This window comes from Salmo trutta, chromosome 1 (genome assembly GCF_901001165.1).
Source record: "Salmo trutta chromosome 1, fSalTru1.1, whole genome shotgun sequence".
In the NCBI taxonomy this organism is placed as follows: Eukaryota; Metazoa; Chordata; class Actinopteri; order Salmoniformes; family Salmonidae; genus Salmo; species Salmo trutta.
In genome coordinates this window covers 39552398-39571456 of record NC_042957.1, presented here as the reverse complement: position 1 = coordinate 39571456, position 19059 = coordinate 39552398, and the positions used below count along the sequence as shown (strand labels likewise).

At 41.2% G+C, this 19059-nt stretch overlaps 2 protein-coding genes across 3 annotated transcripts in view; one reads left to right on the top strand and one right to left on the bottom strand.

The window, feature by feature from the left end:
* LOC115195659 (hippocalcin-like protein 1) overlaps positions 1 to 6731 on the top strand; it is a 24091-nt gene extending 17360 nt beyond the window's left edge. For both annotated transcript variants that reach the window (XM_029755752.1, XM_029755762.1), the window contains exon 4: positions 5267 to 6731. In XM_029755752.1, the coding sequence (XP_029611612.1) occupies positions 5267 to 5358 (92 nt within the window). In that variant the 3' untranslated portion in view covers positions 5359 to 6731. The remainder of the gene's footprint in view (positions 1 to 5266) is intronic.
* Positions 6644 to 19059, bottom strand: LOC115195649 (protein disulfide-isomerase A6). The gene is made up of 12 exons (XM_029755741.1): positions 18958 to 19059; positions 18343 to 18484; positions 17728 to 17785; positions 17249 to 17375; positions 16849 to 16955; positions 15533 to 15790; positions 15149 to 15289; positions 9066 to 9150; positions 8833 to 8905; positions 8441 to 8599; positions 8072 to 8168; positions 6644 to 7664 (listed from the first exon to the last, which is right to left on the bottom strand). Exons 1-12 carry the CDS (start codon positions 18971 to 18973, stop codon positions 7593 to 7595), a joined length of 1335 nt encoding a protein of 444 aa, XP_029611601.1. The 5' UTR covers positions 18974 to 19059; the 3' UTR covers positions 6644 to 7592.

The following is a 19059-nucleotide window of genomic DNA, read 5'->3' as shown; positions in this document are numbered from 1 at the left end:
GACCAGTACGGGGGGAAAAAAATGTATGAAATGTATGCATTCACTACTGTAAGTCGCTCTGGATAAGAGCGTCTGCTAAATGACTAAAATGTAAATGTAAATAATCAACAAGGGGCTATGCGTTCTCTGGAAAATAATTAACAACGTGGAAGGGTGTAGCGCGTCATGGAACTTACCTTCCACAGAGCTGCATTATTTTCCAGAGAACATCAAGAGGCCCGAGTTGTTTCTCTTTCATATCAGACTAAAATTTAACACATTTTCCATTAGAAATGTGTTCAACATCCACTGAAGTAGCTAGCAAGTTTACTTGATTGCAACAGTAGCTAGTTGCCTTGTTAACCAAACAAACCAACTTGCTAGTTTAGCTAATTAAACCCTCAGTCGTAGCTTGCTAATATGAACATTTAATTCAGCTATGCCAATAATGTTTTCAATTCGACTTTTGCTTTCAAAAGCAGCTTAAACGTAAAACATGTTATAACTATAGCCATTGAAAAATTGGAGTAGGGCCACATTCAATACCACCATTCAATACCACCTTGCACACTCTTGCCTGCATCTAGGGTGTAATCATTACAACAGTTGCAAACGAGAGTTTCTATTGGACAAATTAATGTTTATCCCCATTTCATTCTGTTTGCTTCCATTTAATAAACATTTTAACGGAATTGGTGGAATGAATACACCCTTGATCATACACAAACACACTTTCATGGCAGCCACATACAAACAGCATGATCACTTTTCTTGTTCCATAATTCCTTCTCGCATCTACGCGCTCTGCTCCTCTCACCTTTTCTCTTTGCTTGTGGACTTCAGTGCACTACACATCAGTTGTCTGTGACCAGGCAAAAAAAATATTCCAAGCAAAACCTTCATCTCATAACCGCTAAACACTTCACACAGCCATATTTAGCTAACGTCATAGTCAACATAGCTACTAGAGCTAACACATTAGTAAACCCACTATAATCATGCTGTAAAGTGTACAGTCAGCAAGTGTTACACTCCTCGGACATGGTCAGCAAATAATAAACATGAATTACAGGATAAAATTACGAGACGGAGAAACGGTAGTGGTGTTCAATAGTAGGCCTTCTCCAAGATTTATTAAAATATTGTTCTCTTTTGTAAGTGTTTTTGTTGTCAAAATCAATTCCACATTACAATTCCAATGTAGTATTACGTCATTACATTCCACATTTCAGTATGAAAAATAAAGGTCACAAGTTCAAAAAACTATCGCCATACATCTACACATTCACATATTACCTATCACTAATGTTCAAATCAATATTCCATATAATCTGAGGCTATTCAATCAGTAGTATTTAGCATCTAGCAACAAAATATATTTGCATTGTAAAAACCATCAAAAGAGGTTACATTAAATTATATATATATATAACTTACTATACTAGCAGTGTCAATTTTCAAAAGCTACAAATGACTGGAGGCCTTTGCTAAACAATGCTACAACCATTACCTTCTAAACCTTCTAAGCTAACAGTAGCTGAAACCCACTAGCCTAGAGCTAGCTAATGCTTAGGAAAGCTACATTTGGTTAGCATAAAGCTAACAAACTGTTAAATACATATATATATATATATATATTTTTTTTTTTACAAATATCAACACTTTAACACATCTTCTCGTCACATCACATATTTACATATATTCCCTGAACTAAACTGGAGCTAAAACGTTGTTGAAAAAAGTTTGGGGGCCATCTTAATCCCTTATTTTACATGTAAACCATTAGCAACCTAGCCAACCTCCTTTACTTACGATGGGGAAAATACTAAGCAGTTTTTCACTCAATTAAAACTCCCTCCAATTGCCTTCAAATGTCACCAAACTCATGGACTACACTTTTTTGGTTACTACACGATTCCATGTGTGTTATTTCATAGTTTTGATGTCTTCACTATTATTCTACAATGTAGAAAATAGTAAAATAAAGAAAAACCCTGGAATGAGTAGGTGTCCAAACTGCTGACTTTTTTATTTCTATTTGTAGGATATTAACATTAACCTCATAACCTAGAACAATTTGATGATGTCATTGGGACCACCTCAAATAGTTTGAGGATCAAACACTGTCAATTAGGTTACTAGCCATGTTAGCTAACTTTCTTATTTAATTTGGGTCTGTAGGTTTCAGGAAATGAAAGTTACAGATGTTTAGGGATAGCGCCGTGTTTTTTCAAATTTTGCCTAAAATGACATACCCAAATCTAACTGCCTGTAGCTCAGGCCCTGAAACAAGGATATGCATATTCTTGGTACCATTTGAAAGGAAACACTTTGAAGTTTGTGTAAATGACAATTGAATGTAGGAGAATATAACACAATAGATCTGGTAGAAGAAAATACAAAGAAAAAAAACGTTTTTTTTTGTATTTTTGTAGTACCATCATCTCTAAAATTCAAGTGAAAGGTCACAAGTCTAGAAATGACTCTGTGTGTCTGGGATGGTGTCCACAAGAGGGCAGCAGTGTATGTGCAAAGTTTCAGACTGATAACTTGAAGAATGCGCAAGATACATGACATTTAGTATGAAATCACCCAGGTGTCCATCACGATTTGCCCAAATGTACCTAAGTGGCCGAATTGGTAAATTGATACATTTTCAAGAACATAACTATAGAAAACATACAAAAATACTATGCTAATAAAAAATACAAGTTTACACACTCCCAGGAATGTCAAACATTATGGATCATTAGCTTCCCTACATAAAATGTACTAACAGGAGACCCGACAATAATGCTAATCCAATATTTTCATACACAGTGAAATATTTAAGATAAGGGCCAAGTTAGCAGCCAACACTGATCTAATGTCATAAGTGAACACACCACAAACACAAAGTAAAAAAATAAAAAATAAGAATAAAATGTACACATATTTACAATGACTGTACTTACAACATGCCCTCTTTGAAGTCAGTCTTTACCACTAAAGAAATCAGTAAAAACTCAAGTTTATTACTTACTATATTGAACCTTTATTTTAGCAATACATCAAATAAACAACAACACATCTATAAACATATATTATATTGAGTGGAGAACACTGTGGTGAAGGTTATGTACCAATTATTATTATTTATTTTTTAAAGGAGCAATATCCAGTTGCTACAGTCATGTTTTGGCTTATAAATTAATATGTACCAATTGATTCCTGAAGAATATAACTTATAAATGCCTCATGAGCCTAGTTCAAGTGTCATATCCCATCAGAAACCAAAATAAGCTTGTTTTACTCCAATGTTTGTAAACAAAATAAATGTAAACAAATACTTTATAGCCTCAAATAATTTTTTAAAACTATAACATTGATATCACCGGGGGGGGGGGGGGGGAATACATCATGTCACTTGTCATATCCATCATTAGTCATATCTTGTGCAGATACACTACTGGAAATTTGTCCTTTGGTCTGGAGTCCAAATTACAGATTTTTGGTTCCAACTGCCGTGTCTTTGTGAGACGCGGTGTGGATGAACGGATGAACTCTGCATGTGTATTTCCCACCGTAAAGCATGGAGGATGAGGAGGTGTTATGGTATGGGCGTGCTTTGCTGGTGACACTGTCTGTAATTTATTTATAATTCAAGGCACACTTAACCAGCATGGCTACCACAGCATTCTGCAGTGAAACGCCATCCCAACTGGTTTGGGCTTAGTGGGACTATCATTTGTTTTTCAACAGGACAATGACCCAACACCCCTCCAGGCGGTGTAAGGGCTATTTTACAAAGAAGGAGAGTGATGGAGCGCTGCATCAGATTACCTGTTCTCCACAATCCCCGACCTCAACTCATTTGAGATGGTTTGGATGAGTCAGACCGCAGAGTGAAGGACAAGCAGCCAACAAGTGCTCAGCATATGTGGGAACTCCTTCAAGACTGTTGGAAAAGAATTCCAGGTGAAGCTGGTTGAGAGAATACCAAGAGTGTGCAAAGCTGTCATCAAGGCAAAGGGTTGCTATTTGAAGAATTTCAAATATAAAATATTTTTTGATTTGTTTAACACTTTTTTGCTTACTACATGTGTTATTTCATAGTCTTGATGTCTTCACTATTATTTTACAATGTAGAAAATAGTGAAAATAAAGAAAAACCCTTGAACTACTTTTGACCGGTAGTGTACACTGAGTATACAGTAAACACATTATCTTTCCATGACAGACTGACCAGGTGAAAGTTATGATTCCTTATTGTTACTTGTTAAATCCACTTCAGTCAGTGTAGATGAAGGGGAGAAGACAGGTTCAAGAACAATTGAGACAATTGAGACATGGACTGTGTATTTATGCCATTCAAGACAAAATATTTAAGTGCCTTTGAATGGGGTATGGTAGTGTGCCAGGCGCACCGGTTTGACACTGATGGGTTTTTCACACTCAACAGTTTCCAGTGTATATCAAGAATGCTCCACCATCCAAAGGACATCCAGCCAACTTGACCCAACTGTGAGAAACATTGAAGTCAACATGGGCCAGCAACCCTGTGGAACACTTTTGACATCTTGTAGAGTTCATGCCCTGACCAATTGATGCTGTTCTTAGGGCAAAAGGGGTGGGTGCAACTTAATATTAGGAAGATGTTCCTAAAGTTTGGTATACGGAGTCTATTTTGTGTCAATAAAGAACCATATTATCAACTGGGCTTTGTTTGTCACGCCATAGCAATTTTGTGTCATTTTACAAAGACATTCAGTGCATTTGGAAAGTATTCAGACGCCTTCACTTTTTCCAGTTTTTGTTACGTTACAGCCTTATTCTAAAATGTATTTCCTCATAAATCTACACACAACACCCCATAATGACAAAGCGAAAACATGTTTTTAGAAATGTTTGGACATGTATTAAAAATAAAAAACAGAAATAGCTTATTTACATAAGTATTCAGACCCTTAGCTATGAGACTCAAAATGGAGCTCAGGTGCATCCTGTAACTAAGCCACTTAAGAACATTAATTACCTAGTAAATACATAGTTATTACCCATTATTCCCGAGCTGGAACGTAAAGTGGCACCGAATTTACAGTGTAAACTTGAGTCCACTGTCATAACCCCAAGCCTATATTGTCTTGAATGGGTATTTCACTTGGGCTCTTATATGACATTTCTGTTTTGAAACAGTATGGATTTCTGGTGTCCTCGTTCAAAGGTTTTTGCCTGCTGCTATGCCAAATGAGATTGATGTTCATAGTCTATTGTGTGTTGCTAACTTGGGGTCTCTTCTGGACTGCAGGCAAACTCTCTCTGGAGGAGTTCATCAAAGGTGCCAAGAGTGACCCTTCCATCGTCCGGCTCCTGCAATCTGACCAGGGAACCTCTCGCTAGTTCTGAAGACAAATGGACAACCGCACACAGTCCTGAACACAGGAAAGCAGATAGATGGACCCTGTATCATCCCCCATCCAACCACATAGTTCACACGAGAAAGAGGTGGAAGAGGTTCAGTTGTCGTTACAACACCCATACCTTATTCCATGTATTATTGTTTACATTAGCAGTAGTTCCCTAGCCTGATCCCAGATCTGTTTGCATGGAGTTGACAAGACAGCACAAACAGATCTGGGACCAGACTAGCAGTTTCCCATATCCCAATGCAGCGGTCTGAAAAATGCTTCCTACAGCGAGTAATGTTTTCCGTTATGAAACATCCCATTCTACATCCACAGTACCACTGATACTCTTACATTTTCGTGCAAATGTTTAAATGCTTAAGGTTTTATTTTTACTTGCCTTACTTCAGTCAAAGTGAAGTGCCATATCTTAATATTTGTAATGAATGTATTACACTTGTACATATTATGGTAAGAAGAAATCAAACAAAATTAATATTTTGTATATTAACCATCCTGAGTATTATTGCAACCTTTACTGTAAATGTGATATTAGCTATGAACACAAGTTTCTCACAATGAACAGGTATTTTGAAAATTCACTTTTTATTGCCCCCAACTGTACAGGCAGTTCCAGTGTATTAAAAACAGGATATTGTCATCTTTTGTAGTCACTGGTTTGTTTAACTCTACAGGGGATAAACTCATTTTCAATAAGGAAACACTGGGGATACGCACCCCGAAGACTACACTGCAAATGTGTGTGTTGTTTTTAGCTTGCTCCACCAGAAGCATCAGAAGAGAAAAAAAGAACATAAGCGACTATGAGTTGTGTTCACTTCTCAGACACATGTCTTTGTGCTAGAAGTAGACTTGTAATGTAAAGAGATTATGCAACACAAGCCTTGGTGAAATGCTGCTTCTATGGTTTGTGTAGATAGCGTGTCCATTACGGGCGACTAAAGTTTGAAAAACGGATATGAAACGTTTGCAGTCTAGTTTCAGGGTTAGAGATTCACTACGGTCATGGCTGTGAATGACCTCTATCCCTATGGGAGTTAAACAAACCAGTAACTGCAAAAGATTACAAGATACTGGTTTTAATACACTGGAACTGCCAGTACAGTTGGGGGCAATAAAAATGTATTTTTCAAAATACCTGTGCTACAGCAATGGTACATTGTTAAAGTGAAAAACTCAAGATTTATTTTGTGTTCCTAGCTAAAATTACATTTACAGTAAAGCTTGTCTTTTCCCAACACAGAATACACATACATGAATGATGATGAAACAGTATTCTCTTTTTATTTTGTAACAAAAATGTCATTTTGTTTTCACACAATCTAAATAAAGTTGTAAGAAAAACAAGAAGTCCCACGGTATTGTCCTTTGTCCTGCACAGACACTGACGTTCTTACCGACAGAATAAAATAAAAATACGACAACTAAATCCCCAAAATATATATAGTCACATCTGGCCGGGCATGAAAGTGAAATCGGATACAACCATGTCTGATTAGCTTGACGTCAGAGTGGCGAAACAAGGAAGAGGGGACGGTTGCAGAAAAGAATGTTCCAACTGGACAGCCATATTCAGAAATCCCTTCATTGGCTAATCCACAAGGGCGGAATCTTACAGACATCGATAACTCATAGGTATTTTACCTATCCAGGCGTTGTAAGATCTGGCAATATCTAAGCAGTAGAACTCGACCGATGCGAGAAGCTGCAGGTGTCTTTCTGACCCTGTTCAATTCACAGGAGGTTGGTGGCATCTAAATTGGGAAGGACGGGTTCATAGTAATGGTTGGAACGTTATAATTCGAATGGTATCGAACTCAAACACATGGTTGTAACGTTACAGCTATTATTATGAGCCAACCTCCCCTCAGCAGCCTCCTGTGGTTCAATTACTTCAGCAATGCATCCTTGCGTCTTTCCAACCTTCTTTGAAGGTCTCAGATCTGAATTTGTTGGACTGATGGAAGTAAATGGGTGGTAAGCTTCCTAACACGTCTCTAATCGCTTATAGATCTGTGTTAACCTGAAAGGAAACAGAGGGAAGAATGCATTTCTCAACAGGGCCACGCTCTCTTAAATTTATTTCATCTTCTGGGGTATTTCAGTAACAGGGCGACCCAGTCTCCAACTTGCTCCACGGGAGAGGAGAGACTGGCCACGCCGAGGTAGACCAGACAGACAAGATGTCGTCAAACCGGAACGCTGGGCTCACAACTCGTCCTTGCCAAAGTTGTCGTCTAGGTCCACGTCACTCAGGTCGTAGTCATCCTCCACGGGAAGCTGGGGATAAAAGAGGAGAGAGAGAGGATTGAGGACTAGGCAGACAAACAATATAACATATTCATTAGAAACCAAACGTAAGAAAGCAAACCAAAACTTTTAACTTTTTTGCACAACTTATTCTGTGGCGAAAATGTTCCCAATGATGTGCACAAATGAATACGACCCTGTGGTGTATTCAGTGGGGTGAAACTATTCTGTTGGACATACCATCATATCGGTTCTACACTATTTCTATCTAGATGTTCTGTAACGTTACATCATCATGAACTGGCCCGAGGCAAGACTTGGGTAAAGCCCTTCTTCACTATTTAAAAAGAAAAGCTCAAATCACCTCGTTCAGCCAAAACTGTATTATGGTATGAGGAGCGCCGCATCTCATCCACCCTGTGACCACTCCCACTCACCTCTCCGTCTTTGCCGTCCCAGGCCTCGACAGAGTTGATAATAGGCAAAGCCCCACCCCCAACGGTAGCAGTGGAGCCGCGGCCTACAGACAGATCCCTAAAAATAAGAGAGAAAAGATTCCTTAGAATGATACTGTACCACACCCGATTAGCTGCTCACCAGGACCGTAATTTGCTAAATCAAGTTGGAGCAAAAGCCTTTAGACCCAGTAGCTCTCCAGGAAGAGGGTTGGGTAAGGGCTGCGTCCCAAATGGCACCCTATTTCCTTTATAGGCACTATTAAAGTAGTGCATTATATAGGGAATAGGGTGCCATTTAGGACGCATTCTCTATACTGTGTAAAACACTAAATGAGAGGGCGCCCCTACCTGAGGAACTCGTGAATGCCAGTCTCGCTGAACGAGCCCTTGAGCAGGGCGAACTTCATCTTGCGGGCGTTGATGGCCGCCATGGCAGGGTAGCCAAACCCTCCGATGCCCAGCGACGCCTCTAGCTCCATCTGAGCACCAGCCTCAGTCCACAGCCAGCTAGAGAGAGAGAAGACTTGCATTGCTAATCAAACAAAGTTATATTGGGTTAAATTAATTCATCCACAGTCAGAGATCAAAATCATTCACACAGACAGTTGTGTGCATTTGAGATCAATTGCATTGGCTAATCCACAATTCCTATTGAGTAGTAATATAGGACAAAATAACTTGTATATCAGTCTGTCTGCTCAGTCGGTGATGTGTTCAAATGCCTCTTTCTATATACTGACCCCCACATCTTCTTCTTGTACTTCTCTGCCATCTTCATCATCACCTCCAGGTAGCCATTCCTGCCTGCTGCACCTGCAACGAGGCAAGAAAGGGACAGGTCAGTCTTGTACAGATCCAAAACGGCAAAATCAATGCATCATGAGGTACAACTCCACGTGCCATATTAAACAGCCTGAGAATATAAGCATGAACGTGATCAGGGGACTAACTGAAGAGAGTAGTTCCATCTAACCTGTGTCCAGGATGTGGGGAAGCACAGCAATGACACAGAGCTGGTAATCATCACAGGTCTTCTTCAGGACATCTGCATTAAGGATCTGAGAGAGTCACACACACACACACACACATTCAGAATCTGTCAGAAGAAAAACACACTAAACGTCAAAATTAGATGTCTTCTATTTAAAATATATGTTTTTGTTCTAATTAACTTTCAGCTGCAGAGCATAAAACAATAGGGGTGTAACGGTTCACCAAACCCACGATTCAGTACTTTGATGTTTTGGGGGTCACGGTTCGGGTGTGGTACAGCGGAAAAATGAAATTCCAACAGTTACTGTAGTTAATTGTTGTTTATTTGGCAAAATTAAAAAAGCACCCTATTTGTGGCCCAAGTACAGTTTCTGTGACATCATTCACGAAGTCACCGGCATGGTCTGTTGTAACAGGGGTCGTTAAATTGGGCCTCTGTTGAAGTTTATAAAGTTGGACCCTTTCCGAAATGGACGGCGGGCTTTCCCACCAGAACAAATATGCATTAATACATTTTTCAATATAGAGACACGTTCCGAACAGGCCCGAGGACGACCAGTTCTGTATAAACGTGGTTGGATCAGAGTAAGGGAAGCAGCAGAAGAGTCCATTTGTGAGCTACTTTATTAACCAGAGCTGATACAGCGCGAGGGAGAGCAGGCGGAAGTGGGGCCTTGCGGTGTGTGTGTGTGTACTGTGAGCGAGTGAAACAAGAGCAAGGATGGAGGTAGAGGCAGCAACCAACTGATCCAACTTGCGCTAGTAGACTAACTTCGAACTTGTCATAGTTAGGTTATTTATCATCCAATATGCTTACGTAGTACCGGTTGACTCCAACAAACCGAGAGAAGCTAGTTGGCTAAAACAGCTAGTTAAGTTAGCTAGCCGGGCTAATTTAATATTCAAGCACTTTCTTCCTGTCCTACAGTTAAATAACACCTACATTCAAATTACTAAATAGCAGCCTATCTGTTGGCTATTGTTTGTTGTAGCGTATACTTCTCATTTTACTTTTAATTGCATCTCCTAACTTGCTTTGCTAAACACGGCGGCTCTATGATTGAAATTGAGAATTTCAATAAGCATTTTTCTACGGCAGGCCATGCATTCCACCTGGCTACCCCCAACCCGGTCAACAGCCCTGCACCCCCCACAGCAACTCGCCCAAGCCTCCCCCATTTCTCCTTCACCCAAATCCAGATAGCCGATGTTCTGAAAGAGCGGCAAAATCTGGGCCCTTACAAATCAGCTGGGCTACACAATCTGGACCCTCTCTAAAATTATCTGCCGAAATTGTTGCAACCCCTATTACTAGCCTGTTCAACCTCTTTCGTATCGTCTGAGATTCCCAAAGATTGGAAAGCTGCCGCGGTCATCCCCCTCTTCAAAGGGGGAGAAACTCTAGACCCAAACTGCTACAGACCTATATCTATCCTACCCTGCCTTTTTAAAGTCTTCGAAAGCCAAGTTAACAAACAGATCACCGACCATTTTGAATCCCACCGTACCTTCTCCGCTATGCAATCTGGTTTCCAAGCTGGTCATGGGTACACCTCAGCCACGCTCAAGGTCCTAAACGATGTCATAACCGCCACCGATAAGAGACATTACTGTGCAGCCGTATTCATCGACTTGGCCAAGGCTGTCGACTCTGTCAATCATCACATTCAACAGCCTTGGTTTCTCAAATGATTACCTCGCCTGGTTCACCAACTACTTCTCTGATAGAGTTCAGTGTGTAAAATCGGAGGGCCTGTTGTCCGCACCTCTGGCAGTCTCTATGGGGGTGCCACAAGGTTCAATTCTTGGGCCGACTCTCTTCTCTTTACACATCAATGATGTCGCTCTTGCTGCTGGTGATTCTCTGATCCACCTCTACGCAGACGACACCATTCTGTATAAACTCTCCTTCCAGACTCACATTAAACATCTCCAATCCAAAATTAAATCTAGAATCGGCTTCCTATTTCACAACAACGCATCCTTCACTCACGCTGCCAAACATACCCTCGTAAAACTGACCATCCTACCGATCCTTGACTTCGGTGATGTCATTTACAAAATAACCTCCAACACTCTACTCAACAAATTGGATGCAGTCTATCACAGTGCCACCCGTTTTGTCACCAAAGCCCCATATACTACCCACCACTGCGACCTGTACGCTCTTGTTGGCTGGCCCTCGCTTCATCTCGTCGCCAAACCCACTGGCTCCAGGTCATCTACAAGTCTATGCTAGGTAAAGCCTCACCTTATCTCAGCTCACTGGTCACCATAGCAGCACCCACCCGTAGCACGCGCTCCAGCAGGTGTATCTCACTGGTCACCCCCAAAGCCAATTCATCCTTTGGCCGCCTTTCCTTCCAGTTCTCTGCTGCCAATGACTGGAACAAACTGCAAAAATCACTGAAGCTGGAGACTCGTATCTCCTGCACTAGCTTTAAGCACCAGCTGTCAGAGCAGCTCACAGATCACTGCACCTGTACATAGCCCATCTGTAAATAGCCCATCCAACTACCTCATCCCCATACTGTATTTATTTATCTTGCTCCTTTGCACCCCAGTATCTCTACTTGCACATTCATCTTCTGCACATCTACCATTCCAGTGTTTAATTGCTATATTGTAATTACTTCGCCACCATGGCCTATTTATTGCCTTACCTCCCTTATCCTACATCATTTGCACACACTGTATATAGACTTTTTCTACTGTATTATTGACTATGTTTGCTTATTCCATGTGTAACTTTGTTGTTGTATGTGTCGAACTGCTTTGCTTTATCTTGGCCAGGTCGCAGTTGTAAATGAGAACTTATTCTCAACTGACCTACCTGGTTAAATAAAAGGTTAAATAAAATTAAAAAATGACTGTAGTGGCACTTTGATGACTTGTGATTGGCGACAACAAGCTGCATAGGCTATTCTCGTTGAGCAGTGGAGAACAGACTATTAACTTATCTACAACTCTGTCCATCGCCATTGTAATCGACTGTGCAGCCAAAATGTTCCCGAACGGGTGGTAGGGTTAGAGGAAAATAATAAAGGACAATCTATTTGAAAAAATATGGGGGATTGGGAACGATGCAGACAATGACATTAATGGAAGGCACAATCTGCAATATTAAAGCTGATCTACCCCCTAAAAAAAAATATGTTCCCAAATATGTAGATTTAAACAATGATGTAGGATCCTCTCCAATTCTGGTTTATCAATCCCACCATCTACTGGTCTCGGTTGCACCTCACAAAAGAATAGTTTGAAATCACCAATTAAGATTATAATTTTGATTACAACGTGTGCATAGGCTGTAGTTGTTTTAAAAGAACACCCTACAATGTTTTCAGCGCAGAATTTACTCATGAGGCAATGGCATACAACGCAGCGTAGGCATAGGCTATAGGCCTGGTGTTCAGATTTATATACTGAACAATAATATCAATGCAACATGTAAAGTGTTGGTCCCATGTTTCATGAGCTGAAATTAAAGATCCCAGAAATGTTCTGAACGCACAAAAAGCATAGTGAGAATTTCTCCTTTGCCAAGATAATCCATCCACCTGACAGGTGTGGTATATCAAGAAACTGATTAAAAAGCATGATCCTTAAACAGGTGCCGGGGACAATAAAAGGCCACTAAAATGTGCAGTTTTGTTACACAACACAATGCCACAGATATCTCAAGGTTTGAGGGAGCGTGCAATTGGTATGCTGAATGCAGGAATGTCCACAAGAGTTGTTCCTGAGAACTGAACGTTCATTTCTTTACCATAAGCCACCTCCAATGTCGTTTTAGAGAATTTTCCAGTACGTCCAACCAGGTTCTCAACCGCAGACCACGTGTAACCACGCCAGCCCAGGCACTCCATATCCGGCTTCTTCACCTGCGGGATCGTCTGAGATAAACCACCCAGACAGTATTTTGGGCTGTAATAAAGCCCTTTTGTGGTGGAAAATGAATTCCAGTGGGTGGGCCCCACATGGCTGCGCCCCTGCCCAGTCATGTGAAATCCATAGATTAGGACCTAATTTATTAATTTCAATTGACTGATTTCCTTATATGAACTGTAATTCAGTAAAATGGTTGAAATTGTAGGTTGCGTTTATATTTTTGTTCAGTATATATGTATTCATTCGAATTCACAGTGTGCACCGTGGTTTGGTATGAATGTGTACCGTTAGAGCCCAATAAAACAATATCTTAGGGCCTCCCGAGTGGCACTGCATCGCAGTGTTGCGGCATCACAACAGCCTGGGGTTCGATCCCAGGCTGTGTCATTACCGGCCGTCACCGGAATTCTTATAGGGCGCCCCACAATTGGCCCAGCGTCGTCCGAGTTGGGGGGGAGGCGCTTTACTTGGCTCATCGCACTCTAGCGACTCCTTGTGGCAGGCAGTGCGCCTGCAGGCTGACTCCAGTTGTCAGTTGTTTCCTCCGATACATTGGTGTGGCTGGCTTCCGGGTTCACTTTTTTGGGATAGGGGCAGTATTCAGAAATTCAGATGAATACGTGCCCAAATTAAACTGCCTGCTTCTCGGGCCAAGAAGGTAGGATATGCATATTATTAGTAGATTTGGATTGAAAACACTCTGAAGTTTCTAACACTGTTTGAATGATGTTTGTGAGTATAACAGAACTCATATGGCAGGAAAAAACCTGAGAAAAAAAATCCAACCAGGAAGTGACTTGTAGTTTTTCTATCTAATCCCTATTCAAACTACAGTGTCTGTGGGGTCATTTTGCACTTCCTAAGTCTTCCATTGGCTGTCAACAGCCTTCAGAAACTTCTTTCATCCTTCTACTGTTACTGGGCAGAGAATAGGAGCTCAGTCAAATCAGTGGACTGCCTGGGACCAGTGAGTTGTTTACTGCGCGGGCACATTGGCGCGCCGCTCCTTCTTTTTCCTCTGTAATAAATACGCTATTGTCCGGTTGGAATATTATCGAAGTTATGTTAAAAAGACCCTAAGGATTGATTGGAAACATCGTTTGACATGTTTCTACGAACGGTAATGGAACATTTTGACTTTTTGTCTCTGGTTTTACGCTCTGAGGTATTTGGACATAAATATGGAGTATTTCGAACAAAAAGAACATTTCTTGTGGAAGTGGGAGTCCTGGGAGTGCATTCCGACAAAGATCAGCAAAGGTAAGGGAAGATTCATAATATTAATTCTGAGTTTAGTTGACTCCAGAACTTGGCGGGTAACTGTATAGCTTGCTTTGATGGCTGAGCTCTGTACTCAGAATATTGAAAAGTGTGCTTTCGCCGTAAAGCCATTTTAAAATCTGACACAGCGGTTGCATTAAGGAGAAGTGTATCTGTAATTATTTCAATAACTGTTGTAAATTTTATCAACATTTATGATGAGTATTTTGGTAAATTGATGTGCTCATTCACCAGAGATTTTGGTGGGAATACATTTTCTGAACATCACGGGCCAATGTAAAATGGGGTTTATGGATATAAATATGAACTTTATCGAACAAAACATACATGTATTTTGTAACATTGAGTCCTGGGAGTGTCATCTGATGAAGATCATCAAAGGTTAGTGATTCATTTTAGCTGTATTTCTGGTTTTTGTGACGCCTCTCCTTGCTTGGAAAATGGCTGTGTGGTTTTTCATGTTTAGGCGCTGTCCTAACATAATCTAACATAATCTAGCCTTTTTGAAATCGGACACTGTGGTTGGAATAAGGAGCATCTTATCTTTAAAATGGTGTATAATACTTGTGTGTTTGAGAAATTTGAATTATGAGATTTTTGTTGTTTTGAATTTTCCGCCCTGCTATTTCACTGGCTGTACCGCGGGAAGCCAGCGTCCCACATGTCCCAGAGAGGTTTTAAGCGAGCGGGTGTTTGGCGGGTCATGTTTTTTTGGAGGACGCATGACTCGACCTTTGCCTCTCCTGAGCCCATTGGAGAGTTGCAGCGATGAGACAAGATCATAATCACGAAATTGTAGAGGAAAGAAAAAATATATACATTTGTTTTTATGCTCTCCATCAAAGTAAATTATCTTATTGTACATGCAGACACGGACTCGTAGACACGGACCTCGAGCAGCTCCGGAGGAGCTGCATTGTCGGAGAACAGGTCCAGAGCCCCGGCAATGATGTCACCTCGGGTCCTTCCCCCCTGGTAGTCCTCAGGCTCCTCCCCCTTCTTGAAGATCTTAATGGTGGGAAATCCACGGATCTGCAGATACAGAGAGAGAAACAGGACAAACCTCAGTCCATGGCCACGTTCAGTTGGCAAACTTGGTGGAACATTGCCGATAGAGATGTCATGAATAGGCGGACGTGATTCCTTAATTTCTAGATCTTTCGTTCCATCTAAACTTTCCGCTGTTGTGTACAGATGAACAGACAGACATCAGTGGTGAAGCTACACTGATAGTATCTGACTGGTGTGGTGTTTTGGTGGGTGTTTCCTGCTCACCCCGTAGCGGCTGGCCAGACCTTGGTGCACGGTGGCATCCACTGCTCCAAGGTGGACCTTGTCCTTGGTCTGCTCCTTGACGGCCGAGGCTGCAGCCGCCCACTCAGGCTCCAGGCTCTTGCAGTGGCCACACCAGGGGGCAAAGAACTCCACTAGCCACACTTCATCACTGTTCAGAACCAGCCGGTCAAAGTTGTCGTCGGTCAGCTCCACAACATCTTTCTTACTACCGCTGCCACCACCACCGCCGCCTCCACTCTAGAGAAAGACAACCACGAAGATACGTTAACTTAGACGTACCACTTACACTCTGCTCAAAATATACAGTGCCTTCTGTAATTATTGGGACAGGGACACATTCTTGTTTTGGCTCTGTACTCCAGCACTTTGGATTTCAACTGACACAATGACTGAGGTTAAAGTGCAGACTGTCAGCTTTAATGTGAGGGTATTTCATCCATTTACAGGTGAGCCATTTAGAAATTACAGCACTTTTTGTACATAATCCCCCAATTTTAGGGGACCAAAAGAACTGGGACAAATTCACATATGTGTATTAAAGTAATCAAAAGTGTAGTATTTGGTCCCATATTCCTAGCACGCAACAATTACATCAAGCTTGTGACTGACTCTACAATCCTGTTAAATGCATTTGCTGTTTGTTTTGGTTGTGTTTAGAAACATCTTCTATTCTTATTTACAATAATAGTGACTCCAAAAGGACACATTATTTACCATTCATTTCTATTAGGCACAAAAAAGTGTGTAGAGTCACAAGCTTGCTGTAATCATTGCGTGCTAGGAATATGGGACCAAATACCAAAATTGGACTACTACAATACAGATAAGTGAATTTGTCTCAATACTTTTGGTCCCCTAAAAAAATGGGGGGGGGGGGAACAGTGCTGTAATTTCTATACGGTTCATCCGATACGGATGAAAATACCCTCAAATTAAAGCTGACATTCTGCACTTTATCCTCATAGTCATTGTATCATTTAAAATCTGAAGTGCAGAGCCAAAACAACAAATGTGTCACTGTCCAAATAATTACATAGATCACTGTATGTTTCAACAAAAAGAGACTTGACATGATTCTTAAAACACACACTGTCATTTTACAATTCTTTCAACAGGTGGCTAAATGCATGTTGTAGGACACTGGAGTCATGTGCAATAGGGTACAACGTAGCAAAACGTTTTGTAACGGAAAACAACAATCTGTAATTATTGGACGAGATCAGATAGTACCTCGCCATTTCTAAACATTTTCTTCCTACTGAACATGACCCAGCCTAGGTGTAAGTAGTAGTTACCTGTCTACTGTAGTCAGAGCCACCCGACCTGCCACTCATCCTGTCCTTCACCAGAGTTTGAAGAGCATTCAGGGCCCCGTCCACAATGGCCTGGCTACTGCGCCCACCTGAGGGAGGGAGAAAGATTATTAACACCACTGTTTCCTAAACGCCCCACAGTTTGGAAACCACTGCACTAGACACCAAAATAAATAAAACGAACCAAAATAGGGATGGATAAACTGAGCTTGTTTTTGTTTTCCGTTGCAAAACGTTTTGCTATGGGTGTGCACTAATGAATACAAACCCAGGGTTGTGTTCATTAGGCACAAAACGGAAGAAAACGGGACTGAAACAGGGAGGGACTACCTGAACCAATAAGAAACAGATTTTGTATTAATTGAAAAGCTACTAGGCGTACCTTGGTAATCATCAGGCTTGTTCTTATTGGCACCGAAGATCTTGATGGTGGGGAAGCCTCTGACACTGTACTGACCACCCAACGATTTGTGCTGGTCGGCGTCCACCGCACCGACCTTAACGATCCCCTGAGGGAAGAGAAAACAGTGAGAGGCTATTGTCATTGGTATAGCTCATAGAGTGCTAGTGAGTTCTATTTGTTTTGTACTCAAAACTAGAAAGATATACACCCAAACCATAGCAATCTCACAAAGTTGTCAGTTGTCATGAAAAGGTATACTCCACTTATTGTGAATTCAGTTAGTGATCAAATTGTCCTGCACAGCTGTGATCGCTGTATGTGGAATGCACTGTAGTAATGTGCAGTCTATGTCGCTAGTGACATAGCACTGTAATAAAACATCTTAAGTTTAACTAATTTTGGTGATATTAAACCAAAAGACAGTGTCATAACACTGCAATAACAAATGTGCAGTTTACCTTCAAGGCTGTAGCTGTTTTCTTCCAATCAGCAGTCAGACTCTGGCAGTGGCCACACCTGTGGAGAGAAACAGTTACGTCTGAGGCACCAGACTACACACAGCCGCAAATCGGCAAAGTGAAGTCTACACAAATCCCATCAAAGACTTTCATAACAATCTGAAGGATAGTGAGTAATTCTGGTTTTGCAAAGACCTGCAACAGATGTTTTTTAAGACAGGATGCATGCAGTGGCTTCAAGATCATGTCAAAGGGAATATGGGTTTACTAATATATCAACTTCTTTATCATTGTCATAATTGACCCCTATAAACTGGGGGGTAATTCAGTGAGGTGAAGTGATCAGAAAGCTGCAGAAATGTAATTGACACAATTCCCTATTCTGCCTGACAGACAACGTAATCCATTCTACACCAGACATTTCTATCTAAACATTTAGTAATGTTACACCCTCCTGAATGCGCCCCAGGTCTACAAACAGTTTTGGGTGTCCCTCCTTGACAGGTTATTGGGATAAGGAGATTTCATACAACACTAACTACTGCTTGGTGGCAATTTCACTCTCGAGCAAGTTGTCTGTATCTCATTGGGCCTAGAGAAGATTCGACCACTCACCAAGGTGCGTAAAATTCGATGAGCCATACGCTGTCGCTCTGAAGAACCTCCTGGTTGAAGTTGGAGGGGTTGAGTTCAACCACATCATCGCTAGCAGAGTAGAAGCCTTGGACCATAAAGACCAGGGAACACCCCAACAGAACTGGTTGGAAATAGGAAAGGAGCTGAATGTGAGATGCGTCTGTTCACATTGTCATATTGCATACATAAGCAAATTAACACAACAATTCCATTGTCTACAGTTCAGCAGAAAAAATAAGTATCTATCTAGCTAGCTTGTTAGCATAGGTAGCTAGCGCTACAAAAGTTGGCACATCAAGCCAAACTGCAAATACCTATTTAACTAGTTAGTTAGCTTACAATACAGGAGCTGTTTGAGCCGTCATCAGGTATTCATTTTGCTGGTCGTCTTTTAAGCCATCTTGTAGCTGTCATTGTTAGTTAGTTTACAAGGCCACGAACATTCATATGGTTAGCTACAGTGAAGCAAAATGTAACCTGATTCAATAGCTAGCTAACGTTAGCAATCTTGCACACATCGTATTATGGCCACCATGATATTAACCTAGTTATAATACAAAAACATCTGAACACAAGCTGTTTAGACTTTCTTACCAAGTAAAAGTCTCATGGTTCTCTGTGCACCTCTCCAATTTCTTGTCTCGCGCAGCGCTAGACGAGAGGGCGACAAAATCTTACCGTGGCCCACGCTGATTG